Source organism: Gymnoscopelus microlampas (assembly GCF_963454915.1).
Source record: "Gymnoscopelus microlampas genome assembly, chromosome: 1".
Classification (NCBI taxonomy): Eukaryota; Metazoa; Chordata; class Actinopteri; order Myctophiformes; family Myctophidae; genus Gymnoscopelus; species Gymnoscopelus microlampas.
In genome coordinates this window covers 23887843-23903629 of record NC_139962.1, presented here as the reverse complement: position 1 = coordinate 23903629, position 15787 = coordinate 23887843, and the positions used below count along the sequence as shown (strand labels likewise).

Below are 15787 nucleotides of genomic sequence, written 5' to 3'. Positions count from 1 at the left end.
ACACACACACACACACACACACACTTGTTAGCATGCTCAGGCTTGTCATTAAAGAGTGCAATGTGAAGATATGAGGTCTCTGTAGACCTGCTGCATGAGGCAGAGCTGAAGTTAAGACATTAATAGGCAAGAAACAGCCGTAAGGCTCCCTCTGCACTGGGACCAGGAAGATCAAAGCCTGAGCCAGCCAGAAGGAAGGAGAGACTGAGAGAGAGAGAGAGAGAGAGAGAGAGAGAGAGAGAGAGAGAGAGAGAGAGAGAGAGAGAGAGAGAGAGATAGCAAGGGAGAAGTAGACGTAGACACAGTAAATAGAGAGATCGACAGACACAGCAAGGGAGAGAAAGGCATCAAGTATAAAAGGGGGGTGGAATGAATAGTGGAAAGAAATGGAAAATGCAGGGAGGGAAGGAAGGGAGAAAAAAAAATGAAGAAAAAATTGGAGCAGAGGAGAGAAAAAAAAACCTTGACAGTTCCCGGCTGCCAAATGCCGTAGTGCCAGCCTCGTTTTATATTCTCCGTTGCTGTGACCTTAGAGTCACCTCCTGTTTTCCTTGGCTTCCCCAACAGCATGGCATGCCACTGATCCTGTCTAATCAACTCGCTGAGTCATCACCGCTGACTCATACTAATTAGGAAAAAAAAGCTTACATGACTGTATGTCACCCACACCAAAACATTTACAGAGTGCCGGTTTTATTCTATAGTCTATATACTGTTCCATGGTTCTCAAACTTTTTCATGTCAAGGACTTCAAAATTAAATATGTATTTGGCCACGGACCCCCCATCTGAAAACTCTTCTGAGTTTTATTATGCTTTATTAACTAATTTGGCTGTGGGCCCCCTGGAACCCCCTCAAGGACCCCTGGGGGTCCCTGGACCCCACTTTGAGAACCACTATACAAGTTTAAACAGATTTTTTGTATTACCTTGCATTAATTACAAAACACCATCACAGTAATAAGGCTAGAACATGCATGCCAGTAGGCTATTATTCCACTTATCAACTGTGTTAATTCTTAAAAGGTATTAAAAATGTTTTCTGATTTTCTTAATGTGATTAATTTTTTTCACAAAATTCGAGCTAGTGTGTTTCAAGGGAACCAGTAAAACACTTTTCTAAAACAATGCAGCACTTTGTGGAAGTGTTCATTTCAGAACGCTTGACTCAGCAGACTGTTTTTAACAGAATTTGCCTGCTAACTTTCAGCTTTAAATAGAAATTATTGCCATGAAATCCATCATTCTTAATCGGCCTCTCCACTTCTTGATTCTCTACCCCCCTATTCCCTGAGGGTGAATAATCTATTATTTATGCGTTTGCCTCACTCTGGAAGTGTCACTTCCACTTTAAAAAGCTTTGAAGTTCGGAAATTTGACTTGACTGCTGTAAAAATTCAGATAAAGCACCTCAATCTGTCGAGCGTTCTCCTACATGACTACAGGGTCAACAGTATATAGGCTACCTGGGCACATGCTTGGAATGCGCTCACTTGAGAAACACTCAGCTGGGTGAAGCTGAAATCTCATTTTACCCTGAGGGATGAAATGGGTCTAATAATAATAATGATTATTATTATCATTATTATGCCTGGGCAGGACAGTAGAGGCGTTCACAATTAAGGCTTTACTATGAGTGTGAGTGCAAAGAGTTTGGTTATGACAAGATCTGTGCAGGGACTTACTGTATGTATCTGACGGTTTCTAAAATGTTGTGGTTGCATCCTAACTGTAACAGCCCAATAAGATAAGACCTTTGTTGATCTCACGAGGGGAATTCTGTCACCAAAGACAGTACAGCAGTTAAAAATACAGATTACAGGGCAATAAAAAAAGGTACTGTATGGAAAAACATCACTGTCAAAGCAACACCAACAGTAAGTTGGCAAAAAAAAAAAGGAAAGATATGCAACATACAATATACAACACTATTCACCCTCAGCAGAGCAACTTTCACTTGAGTTCAGTTCAGTTGAGTACTATTTGACCAGAGTATCTATACTTTGACTGGGGTTGAGTACTTTTTCACCACTGGTTGCATCCTAACTATAACCTAATGGATGTCATTTATAGCGTTTCCCCTCTGGCTGAACTGAGCCTTGGTGCAGGGTATGGTTGATGCAACCCAACAATACTCATCATTTCCCTTTTCACACTATTGACTGTGCCTGATTATCTAGCACAGTGGTTCTCAAACGTTTTAATTTGAGGGACAACACCATAACTCAGAGAGTGTAGAAATGGAACGAAATGGACCTGTATGGGTCCATTTGGTTCCATTTGTACACCATCAAGGTTACAGACCTATAAAGGTCCATTTGGAACCCCTCAGGGAACCCTGAGGGTCCCTGGACCCCCACTATGAGAACCAGCATGTAGCCTTAGCTGAGCTACGCCAAGTGTGAGAGTTAAAGTACTACAACAACTACTGTATAATGAGGCTGTGTGCTTATCTGTCATTCTGTGAATGTACTATGTATTATATATCGGCATATGTGGCCACCAGATGGCGCTGTAAAGGACAATTGAGGCTTAAACACTGCCACGCAGCTCAATTATGCACACCTCTAGGTTGACTCATTCATAGATGTTAAAAGGCAGGGCATTTTTCCCAATAGGATCAGAAGATACAAAATAAATACATACATTAGAAGAAAAGAAAAAAAAAAAGACCCTGACAATTTTGCATGATAACACATTCATTTCATCATTAAATTACTACAACCCCGGCTGATGAGAGGCAAATGCATTTGGACCATCTTCTTGCCCAAAAGGATCCTAACCAACCATCTCAATTATGACAGAGATTTTACCAAGAATACACACAAGTAGGCAGAAGTGATGCAGAAATGGATGCTTATTTTCCGAGGACGAATCCAGTGACTTGAGTCGACTATCATTTTCTAACCCCACAAAACAGTATTTATAAATTACTGATGTAACAGTTATACCATACAAGCCAACAGCCTGATCTAACGCCAGCTTCTAGAATGCAATTACTTATAGCTAACGCTGTTGTTCCCCTTTTCGTTTCAATTGGTTCTCAATGACAATTGATGGTCACTGCAGGCTTTCCTTAAATCCCATTCTGCTCTGTGACTGTCAAAGGCTTAGTTTTGTTATCTCCAGATCAATCCTGTCTTTTACTCCAAGGATGAATGAGTGTTCTGAGACAGGGTAATCTGTCCACCTTCAGCCTGCTAAGTCTGTGCTTTGTCTCCACACAGCCATAATGGATGTCTCTTCCCCAGGAGCTGCTGAGGCACAGCCACACAATAGCTCAAAACTATGGAAGCACAGCCACAATCCTGCATCTTTTCTTAGTGCAGTATCAGCTATGTGGTAAGTAGCGGACATACTTTAATGTGTTACAGTATCCTATCCCATGGGTCCTGAATGAATTAGAACGTCCAACATGTTTGCGTGCCTGCTACTTTGAAAACAGATGATTACAGTCGACATACTAGAATAGCAGCATTTTGCCATTTTAAATGAGCTACTTTATTCCACAAATCATCACCACAATATGGCCACACTATTTTATAATATGAATTATCTTAAGTACCAACCTGTAGTCGTTTGAGCAAATACAGTAGATTACTGCAGAATATGAAAATGGTCATGGTGAATGCTAAGATTATGAATTTTACAAGACGTTCCATATCTCTGTCAAAAGTGGCAGATATGGCCTGGACCACTGGCGTAGCGGTCCAGGCACCTAGGCTCAATGTAGCCTGACAGCGTGTCGCGGGTTCGACTCCCGATCCCGACGGCGTTTGCTGCATGTCACTCCCCTTCTCTCTCCCCATTTCCTGTCAGCCTGCTGTCCTGTTAAATAAAGGCATAAAAGGACCGCCCCCCAAAAAAAAAGAAGTGGCAGATGTATCATTCTATAATTATTAAATTGTAAAAAAAACACACTGTTTGTTTGTATGGAATAGAGATTTGTTTGAGATTACTGTACTCAGTCAGGTTGAGGTGATTTCAGTCGTTATCCTCTCACCCATTATTTTTCCTGTATTCTTGTCCTGACAGTGATGCTGTTTGAGGGCTCCCTGGGCTGTAAGACACAGCAGAGACATATGGATTCTGTCACATCAACAAAAACACACAGTTTTTTCCCCCTGACTATAGTATTATATACTATAGTGTATCACACTACAAGTAAGTTGTTCCAGGAATTCTGCTGTCTTAGAAATGTACTTAACTACAGTTCTTTTAACAGTCACAGAGACTACATTACAAGCTTAGTAACACCACAATGAATAAATGTATATATATGACTAAAAAGCAACAAGATCATCTTTGTCTTCGAGAAAGTGGGCCATACAGTAATGGACTTGAACCATGAGTATTACTATGATGTACTGTATTCACAACTCTACAAGTGCCACCATCAAGCAGCACACTCATTCTGGTGAATTAATGATAAAGCTAGAAATGTACAACTTTAGAAAGACAAAAAGTGTAGAAAAACAGTCCAACAGCCATGTCAAAGACAACTCTCAATAGCAGTGGGTCTAAAACTCCATACTCATCAGTGACTCTACAAAGCTTAGGTGACAAGAGGCTAGTTGGCTATAATTGTCCTTCCTCAGACACTCAAATCCCTCTTTCACCCGGTCTCTCTTTTTCTCAACTCCATATCCATCTCTGCTGTAATTCTTCCTCTAATTTGCCCTCCTCCTTTTTCCTGGTTGTCAGTGGCGGGGTTTTTAATGATTGCATCTGGCAGTGCCGCAAATTAATTCCTGCCTCTCTGGCAAAAAGCTGTTCCCCACCTGATTATGCAAAGCAGGCCTACATTCACTCTCTTTGAAGTAGAGGGAAGACTGCTTATAGATTCTCCCCCCTTGAGCAAACACAGCAATACGGGGAACACACCAACACCCAGAGTTCACACAGAGGTCAACGACATGGCTACTCTCAACGTTGTAGCAGCGCTTTGGCTCCATTCCTCATCACTTGGAGTTGTACTGATATTATCTGTGTTGATATATTAACACTCTGGGGTTTTACTGTGTATGATATATTCACACTAGAAAGAGTGAGGCTACATTTCTAAAGAGAGGCACACAGAAGTGGAAAGAAAGTAGGACAGCCAATAAAAATAGCCATATCTGAATGCACCCAATAATCCTTGTGTCTGGCCAAATAGGAGTTACTGGATGAAACAGGTGCAAAGCCATATCCGTTGCTACGGTAACCTCTTCTATTGATCATATCCTAAAGAGTATGGCAGAGAATGCAGAAGGACAAATCCAGGCTGTGGAAGAGCTTACCCAGACAACCTTTTATGTTGAACATCTTAAATATTGAATGTGGATTCACATTCATGCAGCTACTTCACCTGCTGTACTCTCATCAATACCTGAATTATTGGGATAAAATAACAGCTATTTTTCTATTCATCAGCTAAACTTAGGTAAATGGCCTGCATTTCTATCGTGTCTTTATCCGAAGTGCTTTACAATGTTCATTCCTTTCGCCCCTTCACATACATTCACTCAGACATGCAAGGCACCAACCTAATCATCGGGAGCAGAACAATGCTCTGCGTCTTGCTCAAGGACACTTTGAGACGAAGCCAGCCCAGGATCGAACCCCAAATGGCCACTTGACTTTACCTTCTGTTCTGTACCACCTCCACCCATTCTACCTGATGTAAGTGATTTGCTGCCTTTAGACACACTGAAGTCAAGAGGCAATAACATACTGTAGCCTCTTTTGAGTGGTAATCCAAATCGACAATGAAAGAAAACAATGTGCTCTAGCAGAGTTAGTTAAAATGCCTTAATGAAATTTCCATGCTCTCAAAGTCAACCAGATAAAACAAAAAAAAATCAGACATGCTTCGGCTATTTCGTCAAGGAGTGAAGCAGAGATGCAACTCATTAAGTGGCAATGAAAAGGGGGAAAGGATGCACTCAGTTAACCATGATTAGTCTAAATTAGTAGATATGTGGTTAAAAAGAATATATAGAACAAAACTAAGTTTAAGTGATAGCATATTGCCACTTAACTTGTGTAAGAGCTATATACTGTATATGAGTGTTGCCCTCTACACAGGCTACATGAGTGAGAATGTTTCTACGATGTCTACATTGTCTACTTTTCTGCATTGTATGTCTTGACATGCTCTTAATTTGTAATTTATTTTTATTCTAAAAAGCCTTCCTACAAAACTATTAAAATAAAAAAACAGACCTTTTGTTAAACCTGCCTATGCAGTAAGTGTAGTCTTTGACAACTTTCAAAGTTTGATCAACACATTAAAAGGCTGATATTACTCGCTGTCATGTTTTTTCCAGGTCTGTCTAAAGAATTATGCATTTCTCTCTCTAGCCCCTAGACTACCCAGTCTTATTTATATTTCTATGGTAATTTTCTTGTTTTAGTCCATATTTTTTTGTTTTACTCTATTTTATGTATTTGTTTTGTTGTGAGCAGGTTGGATTGGAGCCATTCAGGGAGGTGCTATAACAATAAAGATGAGTTCATATTTTTTTAAATATTGTATTTCTGTTAAATCTACAATGAGTTCTAAAAGCCTTTTCAACAAAAGATGTTCTGGACATTCAATTCTTACGTTATCCTGCAAGTATTAAGCATTGTCAGAATGAATCACCAGTGATATTTACTCATTTACCCAGGAGGGATTATGAAATATCACTGCAAAGGTAGACACCATTTTGTAACTTTTTGTGCACAGGAATTGATTTAATGAAACATCCCTTAATTAAAACCAACAGATGTGTTGTTGTAACAGATGTGGCTGCCACCTCAGCAAATTGAGAAACTTCACAATCTAGAGGTCAGGGGTCACATTTAATATGGCTGACTTTCTACTGAGAAGAACAATGAAAGTAAATAATAAATGGAATAGAGGGATGCATCACAAAAAATGGACTGATAGGGTGGGAATCCTTACCCCTGCTGCATTTTCTGGAAAACAGTGTAACATTACAAACTCCAGCTATCTATAGACAACAGTGAGATGGTACTGTGTCACATCACATGTATATATGAATAACATCACGTCAGGTGGAAACCTCATATGTCCAAGAAGGATACTTTTCAGGAATTAAAAAAAGAGAACCATGATCCAATAGATCCAATGTAGTTATTATTTTAAACACAAGCCATTGTTAATCTGGTCAAATATTCACAAACACGCAGACTTTCACTGGGGGGGGGGAAGCTTGTAGATCGGCTATTTTGGCTACTTTTGTGTGATACTGTGGTATGAAGTAAGGCATTCATTTATGAAAAAACATACAAAGTTGAAATATGGAGATACGTTTCTGCCCGGCAACAATATATAAAATAAGCATCATTAAAATTCCACCAGTACACACTGAAGATGGAAATGTATTTCAAAGTTGAAAGATGACCCAAACTTCAATCTGGAAAGGAATAAGGAAAGATGTGCTGTACAGAAACATGGTACAAAATCATTCCCCTTTTATTAACACAACCTTATTATGTTCAAGACAGGAGAAAGAGGTCTTGAAAGGCAATCACTATAATATCAGCTTCAAGGCTCTCTCAAGTCTTCCACCTAACTCTAAACAATGCATTTAGACAAACTACTTTCTCATTTAATTCATCCTGTAGGCAATCATTCCAGTGTGAATTAACTCTTAGGGTACTTCAAAGGGAGAGCAACACGAAACTACGTGACATACCGGTAAGACTATTGCTCGCCTCGAACACAATAAAAAAGGTTCCAAGTTACACTTCCGACAACCACAACAAAATGTGTAAAACAGGTGTTGCTCTGTATTTACTTTGGCTGTCGGGTTCTCCCCCTGCACACAAGAACACACAGTACTCCCAAATGATTTATGTGTGCAAGCTCAGCATTTCCTTCTAATTCGACACAAGAACATTGGTCCCCAGGTATTGTCCCGCTGAGGGACCACAAGAATGCCATGTTTGTGTGGGTAAGAGGACACAGTGCAATATTGTTTGTGCCAAGATGGTCTGTCCTCTGGCTCTTTGTAGTCCGTGTGGACGGAGTCAAAAGTGAAATGGTTTGAGAAGGGAACACCAATCTCCTCCCACAGATCTTCAGCCTGGGCCTCAGGGCAGGTGCTGAGAACGCTCTCTACCACAGCATGGTTCTCACAGCTAGACAACGTGCACGTTGAGTAAACCACGATCCCCCCTGGACGCACTGCTGCCAGTGCAGCACTGCAACGCAAACACGTGCACTTTTAGAAATTAAATAAATAAAATTAAATAAAAGGAATCTCACAATTCCTTTATCATGCTAAAGCCTGATTTATACTTGGTTGCGCACTGGTATCACGTCACGAGTCACGACACAGTGTGCAACCAAGTATAGATTTAGCTTAGGAATATATTGGTTTTATAATATTTGTACGCGTAAGAGTGCATTATATAAAAAACACTATTTCAGTCACAGAGTTCCGGTGCCTACAGTAACTGCATTAGAGTATGTGGGAGCAGCTGTCTAGCTTTTGTCAACTGTTTGCCACCCACCTGCCTGCCTCCTGCTTGCAGGGCATATACATTTAGAATGTCTGAGTGCAGACTGTCAGGATGTATAGGGAGGAGGAGTCCCTTGGTGCTTTTAGAAGCTGTTTCAGGTTAGAACAGAACAGAACAGGACCTACCGGAGCAGCTGAGCCTGGAGACCCGGCAGCCTGCCTCTTTCCCTCAGTCTCTGCTCCCCCTGCTGGCCACTGGGAGAATACAGCCAGCTCCTGTCATTAGAACATGGAGCGTCTACTAAAACCTGAGAGAGAGAGAGAGAGAGAGAGACGAGACAAGAGAAGACCGTGAGAGGGGGCAGAAAAACTGAAAAGAGGAGTGGCAATGCAAGAGTTGAGACGTTCAAGGCATAGCGTTGCTGTCGGGTGGAAACCTCATATCTCCATCTCTTGCATGAAAACAAATTTCACCCACTTATTTACACCTGTAAACCTGTGATGTAAACCTGTGATGTGACAATTAGACCTTGGTCCTGATTCCATATTTCAGCTTTTTCAGTTTTTTTGAAATTATTATTAACAATACCTTGTATTGTCGTTATACTACTGTCACAACAAAAGTAGCAAAAATAACAGATCTACAAGCTCATAGTGCATTGCGACGTGTTCTGAGTTCACAGATCTGCAATTTCAATTTATGTATATTTATGTAAGTATAAAGTGGGTTTAATAAATATGCAACCAATCACATGTTTTAAACAATAACTACATTGGATCCATTTAACGGTAATGGTTTTGAACATACAAGGTTTCCACCCGACAGCGATGATAAATAAGATGAAAATTACAAAAGAGAGATCTTGGTATCTTATGAGAAAAAGCCCCCCCCCCCCCCCCCCCCCACACTGTTTATTTTACTTCAGGCTCTGTTCACATTGTTTATTCGCCTGTGTTGTGCAAAACCTTTTTATCTCTGTATTTTGTGTTCCAGCATCTCTCATCCATTCTCCCAATCTGCCTCATTTAATTTCATTGCTCTTCTCAGAAGAAAGTCAGCCATATTAAATGTGACCCCTGACCTCTAGATGCTGAAGTTTTTTCAATTTGCTGAGGTGGCAGGCACATCTGTTACAACAACACATCTGTTGGTTTTAATTAACCACTTAAACCCCATATGGTTGAGCCGAGTCCCTCAGGGCTCTAAACTAGTGTATTTTCTGTTATCTGTTATTGTGGGGAAAGCTTTCGGAGCCGATCGACGAGCTCACAATGCGACGCAACGCGTCGAGTTGTGAGCTTGACGATCTGGGGTTTAAGTGATTAAGGGATGTTTCATTAATTCAATTCCAAAACTTAAAAAAAGAAAGAAAATGACCTCTGTTCCAATGTATTAATGAATTTCATGTAGTTATTATTTAGTCACAAGCTCTTGTCAATGCTTTTTATTGGTTCAATATTTATAAAACCCACAGACACACTTAACCACTTTCACTTCAAAACAGTTTTCGAATATAGCAGATCTATCAACACATCGCGTTGAGCTTGCAGATTGGCTATTTTTGGTACTTTTGAGTGACACTGTAGCAGTAGGACTCTGCTGTTCTTACTCAGTATCAGCCACGAAGTGATGCTCACAAGTAGACCTGCATCCCATGCATGAAAACCGCAATTCTGAATAATACCGGTTGAGTGCAAGTAAAGGAAAATGTAAAAAAAAACAATTTAAAGTACCTCACATCTTGTCTAAATGAGCAAAACTCCAATAGTCGGTTTTCAAGTTATCAAGTTCAAGCAGATGTAGATATTACATTTCTTTTTTTTTAAGATAATACTAGGTGAGCCAACCACATTACTATAATGGTCAGTGTTGGTAAAAGAAGTGCAACTACTCCCTCTGCTGGACATTTCTTTCTTTGGAAACGTGTATAGTTAGAATTTTCACCATATCCATGAATTTCAAAGCCTGTGACTTTAAAAACAATGGATTATTTGTCGTCCTTATTCATATTTTTTTGCAGTATGCATATCATTTGTAGTGAGCCCTTCCACGTCCACACTTTAGTTTAAAAATACAGTAATAGAGTACTGAAGTCCTGACGTCACTCGTTCATCCCCTGGGTTGCGGAAGTAATTTCTCTATGGAGAATAACATTGGGTCATCTTAGAATCGTCTCATATAGGAATTGTGGTCCAAAAATAAACAAACTGTCCCGGCGATATTGTCAGGGAGGTGTCGCTATATCGTTTATGATAGTCAGTCACTCATATTTGATAAAGTCTATTTCTGGCGAAAATGTAACTAATTTGGCCACAGTAACATTAGCGTTTTCTCACCGTGAGTTGATGCTTCAGATCCATATGAGTCAAACCGCGGGGTCATTTGTTTATTTTTGGAACACAGTTCTTATTTGACACGATATTAAACAAGTCTATGGGACTTCTGAATGGGGGAAATAAACCGCAACCCAGGTAGGATGAGTAAATTACGTCTATATGAGTGCTCAATAAAGAATATGTAATGTATTGTGATTCAGGATATGCTAAGTTTTCCGATGCACCTGGCCATCACATTAAAGGTGCAATACAAGTTGAGGGCAGTGTTGATTTTGACAGAATTTATTTATTTAGTTTTAGTCTTTTGAATAAAATTCCATTTAGTTTTAGTCATATTTTAGTCATCTGAAATGTTTTAGTTTTTGTCTAGTTTTAGTCCACTAATTTTCATAAGATTATAGTCGACTAAATCTACAGTTGATTTAGTCAACTAAAATGTATTTTGGTGTCGTAATGGCTGATTTTACAATGGGTTGCATGTTGAAAATAGCCGATCTACAAGCTCACAACGCGTCGCATTGTTAGCTTGTAGATCTGCTATTTCCAGAGTGCAACCAACATAAAATGACTTGTCTTTTAGTTCTACTGGATCTCTTCTCCACTAGTCCCTCAAAAACATTTTAGTCTAGTTTTTATTTGTTGACAAAATTGCCAATATATTTAGTCTTAGTTTTAGTCATCATGGCTTAGTTTTTATTTAGTTTTCGTCAGTGAAAAAAGGTAGTCGACGAACATTTTTCGTCACAGTTTTAGTCGACGAAATCAACACTGGTTGAGGGTGCACTGTATATTGCCAGGAATCAAAACTATAAGGCATCAATTCTTAACCCACCTTATCATAAGTGCCTGCTTCACTCTGCCCAAACGATCTGCCATCCTGACTGGATACAACCACTGTGCTGCTTTGTGACTGGGGAAGGAAGGATTCCAGGGTTTTGACGAGCCAGTCTCTCCGGTGGGGGTCTGGCTCATTACAGCACAGCAGTGCTGGAACATACAGTAGCATATCAGAGAATGTGATCAAAAGCTAGAACATATGCATTCAATAGAGACAACTTATACATGATTGACAATTTATATTCCTAACTTACATCATGATTGGCAAACTGCTTGAAGGCATTATTTAGGGTTTCAGTGTTTGAACTTCAAGGCTGTACAGCTAGTTGAATAATACCGTCTTATTCTAGTATAAACTGCACAAAATCACAGAAACATGCCCATGGAATAGGATCAAATATTCAAATAAAAATGGGTGTCATACCTGGGTTGGCAGTTTGCATAATGGCTAAGGCTTTGCCCCCGGGGGCAGAGCAAAGATCCAGGACTTTGTCACCATCCCTGACTTGCAATGCCAGCACTGGCAGCAGAGAGGCAGCATTCAGCAGGTAGTACTGCTTCAGCTGCCCAGGTCTGTGAGGCTGGGAGGGAAAACGCAACGCTGTCGGGTGTACGAAACACTGTAGAGTGGCTGGGGGCTGACGGGAGGAAGACAGGAGTCAGGGTTATTATAGTTAACTAAAACAAACAAAATAATCCATCTAGAAATGGAAAAAAACATTCTAGTTAACTGAATAAAAAACAATAGGCTTTACAAAAAAAAAGAAAAGACAACTGAAACTGTATTGTGTTTACAAAAACACAAACGAAGAAAAATCATAGAGAAAATGTATTAATTTGAGTCTTTGTCCAAAAAAATCAAAAGTAGTGAAACTAGCAGATCTACAAGGTCACAAGGCATCACAAATCGATCGTGTTTTTTCTGACCTTGTTGAATCTTTCCACTCCAAAAATTGGTTCTGGCTAACTCTGGCTCATTTACATGGATGTGAAAACTGACATGTTGATTAATGTGCACTGTGTCCCTGGTAAATAAATAAAAATTACAATGAAAAGACTAAAACTAACACTAAAACTAATACAAAATAAAATAAACTACAAATAAGCCTTTTCCAAAAATAAACTAGCAAACACACTTGTAAAAAAAATCAAAACCAAAATGAATGACATTTTCTAAACTGTAATGACCTTGGAAGACAGGACCTTAGACTGAGAGGCCAGACAGAATGGTTGAGAGGCGGTGTCTGGAGGGAGGTGGGTCTCACTGGCCTTCGGGGCCCAGTCCGGTGCGAATGCGTCAGTCTGCAGCAGTAAGCTGGAGAAGCCCTGTGATGTGAGCGTGTGTTTGACATCTGTCAGGGTGGTGAAGCGGTTTAGCAGGACAGCATACTGCCAGGAATGAGGGTCCAGCAGCACCGCTCTGTAGAGGACAGTCCAAAGAAAAGGCATAAACAGCGTGCGTGTGAATGAGAGTAAAATGAGAATTAGGGAGGACCAGATAAGGCTGAAAAAAATTCAATGGATGAAGTGCTGCTTTAAGTGGGTGGGGATGTTGGCAACAACTAAATTGAGACAAGTCAAGCATACTGTAGCTGAACAAGCATGTGCACGCTTATGTGTGATTGTTTATGTTACTGTGTCAGGGGTGAGAAGCAACAAGTGAACAGAATTGAACTGCTGCAGTCTTTACCTTGCAGATGTCCATAATCTTCCAAGTTCATGACTGTATTGTTGATCAAAACAGTCCAATATTGGTTGGCATGGAGATCTCTTTTTCTTTTGGCTTCGCTTTATCTGTTTTCAAAACGAGGAGGCTCAATATAGGTTATGTTGCAAACAGTGGGAGTGGAAAATGAGACTTTATTGAAGCTTGGACTAAAATAAATAACAATGTCTCTTGAGAGTTTGTGTTTCTTGCTCAGCTGTTAAGTAAGTTAAGAAGTTAATTAGTACTATATGGGTGATTTTGATATGATGTCACCACAACGGCATATACAACTATTTGAAACCAGTGATATAATCAGTTTACTTACAATGTAGTTTACCTCAATAGAGACCAATGTTTGTTCAACTAATACTTCTACAAGTATTAGTTCTACAAAATGAATGGTGGTTATACAATTCGGATCGTTGCTTATTTAACAGATGTTGAATTGAAAATGTGAAACAAAAACTTTGCAGATAGAAAGTGGATAATTCAAGCTTTCCTTACAGTTACAATGTTGGTGAGTTTAACCTTGTTTAACACAATAAGATCTGACTTTTCTGTTTAGAGGTATGGGCTGTCAAGGGGTTGGTATTGCAACTCTAGATTCCAGATATTAACAATATGATCTAAGAGTTGCTTGCGGTTAGTAAATATGTAGCCACAAGCAACTTGGATGCCCCATTCATGTAATCTCTCAAGAACAGATTAGCAGAGGGGCGCTGTTTTTCCTTTTCATTTGGCGATGGGTTCCCAGATTGCCATTCATGAAACAGAAAGGTCCCATCAGATTTTATTAAACGACAATACAATCATCAATATTGCACCTGCACAGACAGCTTGGATTATCCTCTTTGTCTCTGTCAAGACTTTGTTTGAAAATTAATGTGTAAATCACTCAACGACAACGTCCACCCGTTTCCAAATTGCATAGTGATTAGTGATTGAAAAGGAGCGCTTCCAAACTCGAACACATAGAAAAGTTTCTGGATATACTTTAAGTATATTTTATGCCAATACTTTTGTACATTTACTCAAGTAAATTATGAATTCCATAATTTAACTTGTAATGGATTATTTCTACATTGTGGTACTGAATTGATATTTTTACTTAAGTAAAACAAGTGAGTACTTTTTCCACTACTGCTTAAGGGGCTCCTAAATAGGATGAAAACCAGGCATTGATGTAAGGCTTAAGCTACACTGTAGCGAAGTGTACTGTAGCTGCTACAGTACACTTCCATCCGAACCTATATACCACCATCACAACACCTTTTAAACACGGTGTTTAAAAGGTGTTTATAAGTCAGCCCAGTGTGATTATTAACGCCTGTCTTTACCTGGCTGGGAGTTCCTTGTTGCTCAGTCAGCTGTTCTAACGCATTGTTAGAGTTGTATGAACAAAATAAACGTAAACATTCTGGCGTTAAACGTTCAGTTCTGTAACAAATACACCTCCAGTTGATATGAGACAACTCTGTTGAACAAAAACGTTTCAACAACATTCGCCTGCTTTGTTACTTCTCTCTCTACTCTAGTCTGTTACAACCAGAAAGCATGAATGATATGAATAACTAACAACCCCGGAAGAAAAACATTAGGGAGCAGCGTTGCCATATTTTGTGAGAGAAATAAGCAACCGCATGAAAACAAGCCCAAAAGAAGCGAGACCTTCGCCCTTTAAACATAATGGCCTATATTTGAAAATAGCCGATCTACAAGCTCACAACGCGTCGGCTAATTTCAAAGAAATCTTAAAGATTTTTTTAAAAAAATGCAATATTGTTGAATATTTTTGCATACATATTTTCAGATGTGGTCTGCAGATTTGGGGGTCCTTGACTTGTTCTTGAAAATGTTTGAGAAACACTGATTTAAACAACATTTAGGAAACAAGCCCAAGCAAACTACACTTTAGAAACAAGCCCCCAAAAAACACAACCCGCGAAACAACTAATATTTACAAGCAACTTTACAGAAAAAACAAGCCCAAAATCGGTTTTCATAAGGGGGTCATGCTCATGCCGTGTTACGTACGCTCCCTTAATAAGCAGACATGGCAAATTAAGCTGGTCATGACCGCGGAAGAAAAACAATAGACGAACCGTCTGTACGTTTTTAAAATACGTCCTCTCTGAACTTGGACGGCACCGACCGTTCCCACCGTTAAGCGTTAACATGCGTATCATTCTGATTTAAATAGAGCTAAAGCCAAGGCTTAATGAAAACAATATAAAAGTGTGGCATTGACCAGCGCCATTGACCAGAGTGCCACCCTACCATAATGTTAAAAACCACAACCCAAGCAAAGAAAGAAAAAGAAAAGAGCCTCAATAAACTTATCTAAATTGTAGTTGGAGGGTTTTGTGTACCCTGTTTTTTTTTTTGCATACCGAGCCTATGATACTGTATCGATGGCCAAAACGCAAAACCTCCTAAGTGCAAATTTCATG

The 15787-nt window shown here is 39.6% G+C and overlaps 1 protein-coding gene across 3 annotated transcripts; it reads right to left on the bottom strand.

Annotated features, from left to right (window-relative positions):
• Nucleotides 1-3363: 3363 nt before the first annotated feature.
• nsun3 (NOP2/Sun RNA methyltransferase 3) lies at nucleotides 3364-14878 on the bottom strand. Of its 3 annotated transcripts, XM_084056586.1 has the most exons (8): nucleotides 14675-14878; nucleotides 13320-13423; nucleotides 12818-13049; nucleotides 12054-12267; nucleotides 11625-11779; nucleotides 8642-8763; nucleotides 4003-4059; nucleotides 3364-3827 (listed from the first exon to the last, which is right to left on the bottom strand). In XM_084056586.1, exons 1-8 carry the CDS (start codon nucleotides 14837-14839, stop codon nucleotides 3815-3817), a joined length of 1062 nt encoding a protein of 353 aa, XP_083912712.1. In that variant the 5' UTR covers nucleotides 14840-14878; the 3' UTR covers nucleotides 3364-3814. The 3 variants fall into 3 exon arrangements, with proteins under 3 accessions (XP_083912712.1, XP_083912710.1, XP_083912711.1); XM_084056584.1 differs by lacking the exons at nucleotides 3364-3827; nucleotides 4003-4059 and adding an exon at nucleotides 7442-8195; XM_084056585.1 differs by lacking the exons at nucleotides 3364-3827; nucleotides 4003-4059 and adding an exon at nucleotides 7442-8195 and having other exon boundaries at nucleotides 12833-13049.
• Between the last annotated feature and the right edge of the window lie 909 nt (nucleotides 14879-15787).

Bases quoted from the DNA above. Each gene is read 5' to 3' on its own strand.
- nsun3 (XM_084056584.1), bottom strand. From the start codon at position 14,839: ATGTTGTTGAAACGTTTTTGTTCAACAGAGTTGTCTCATATCAACTGG. The intron at 12,268-12,817 runs GTCATTACAGTT...TCCTCCCGTCAG, and splicing joins CTAAGGTCCTGTCTTCCAAG to CCCCCAGCCACTCTACAGTG. The intron at 11,780-12,053 runs GTATGACACCCA...TGTATGTTCCAG, and splicing joins TATGCAAACTGCCAACCCAG to CACTGCTGTGCTGTAATGAG.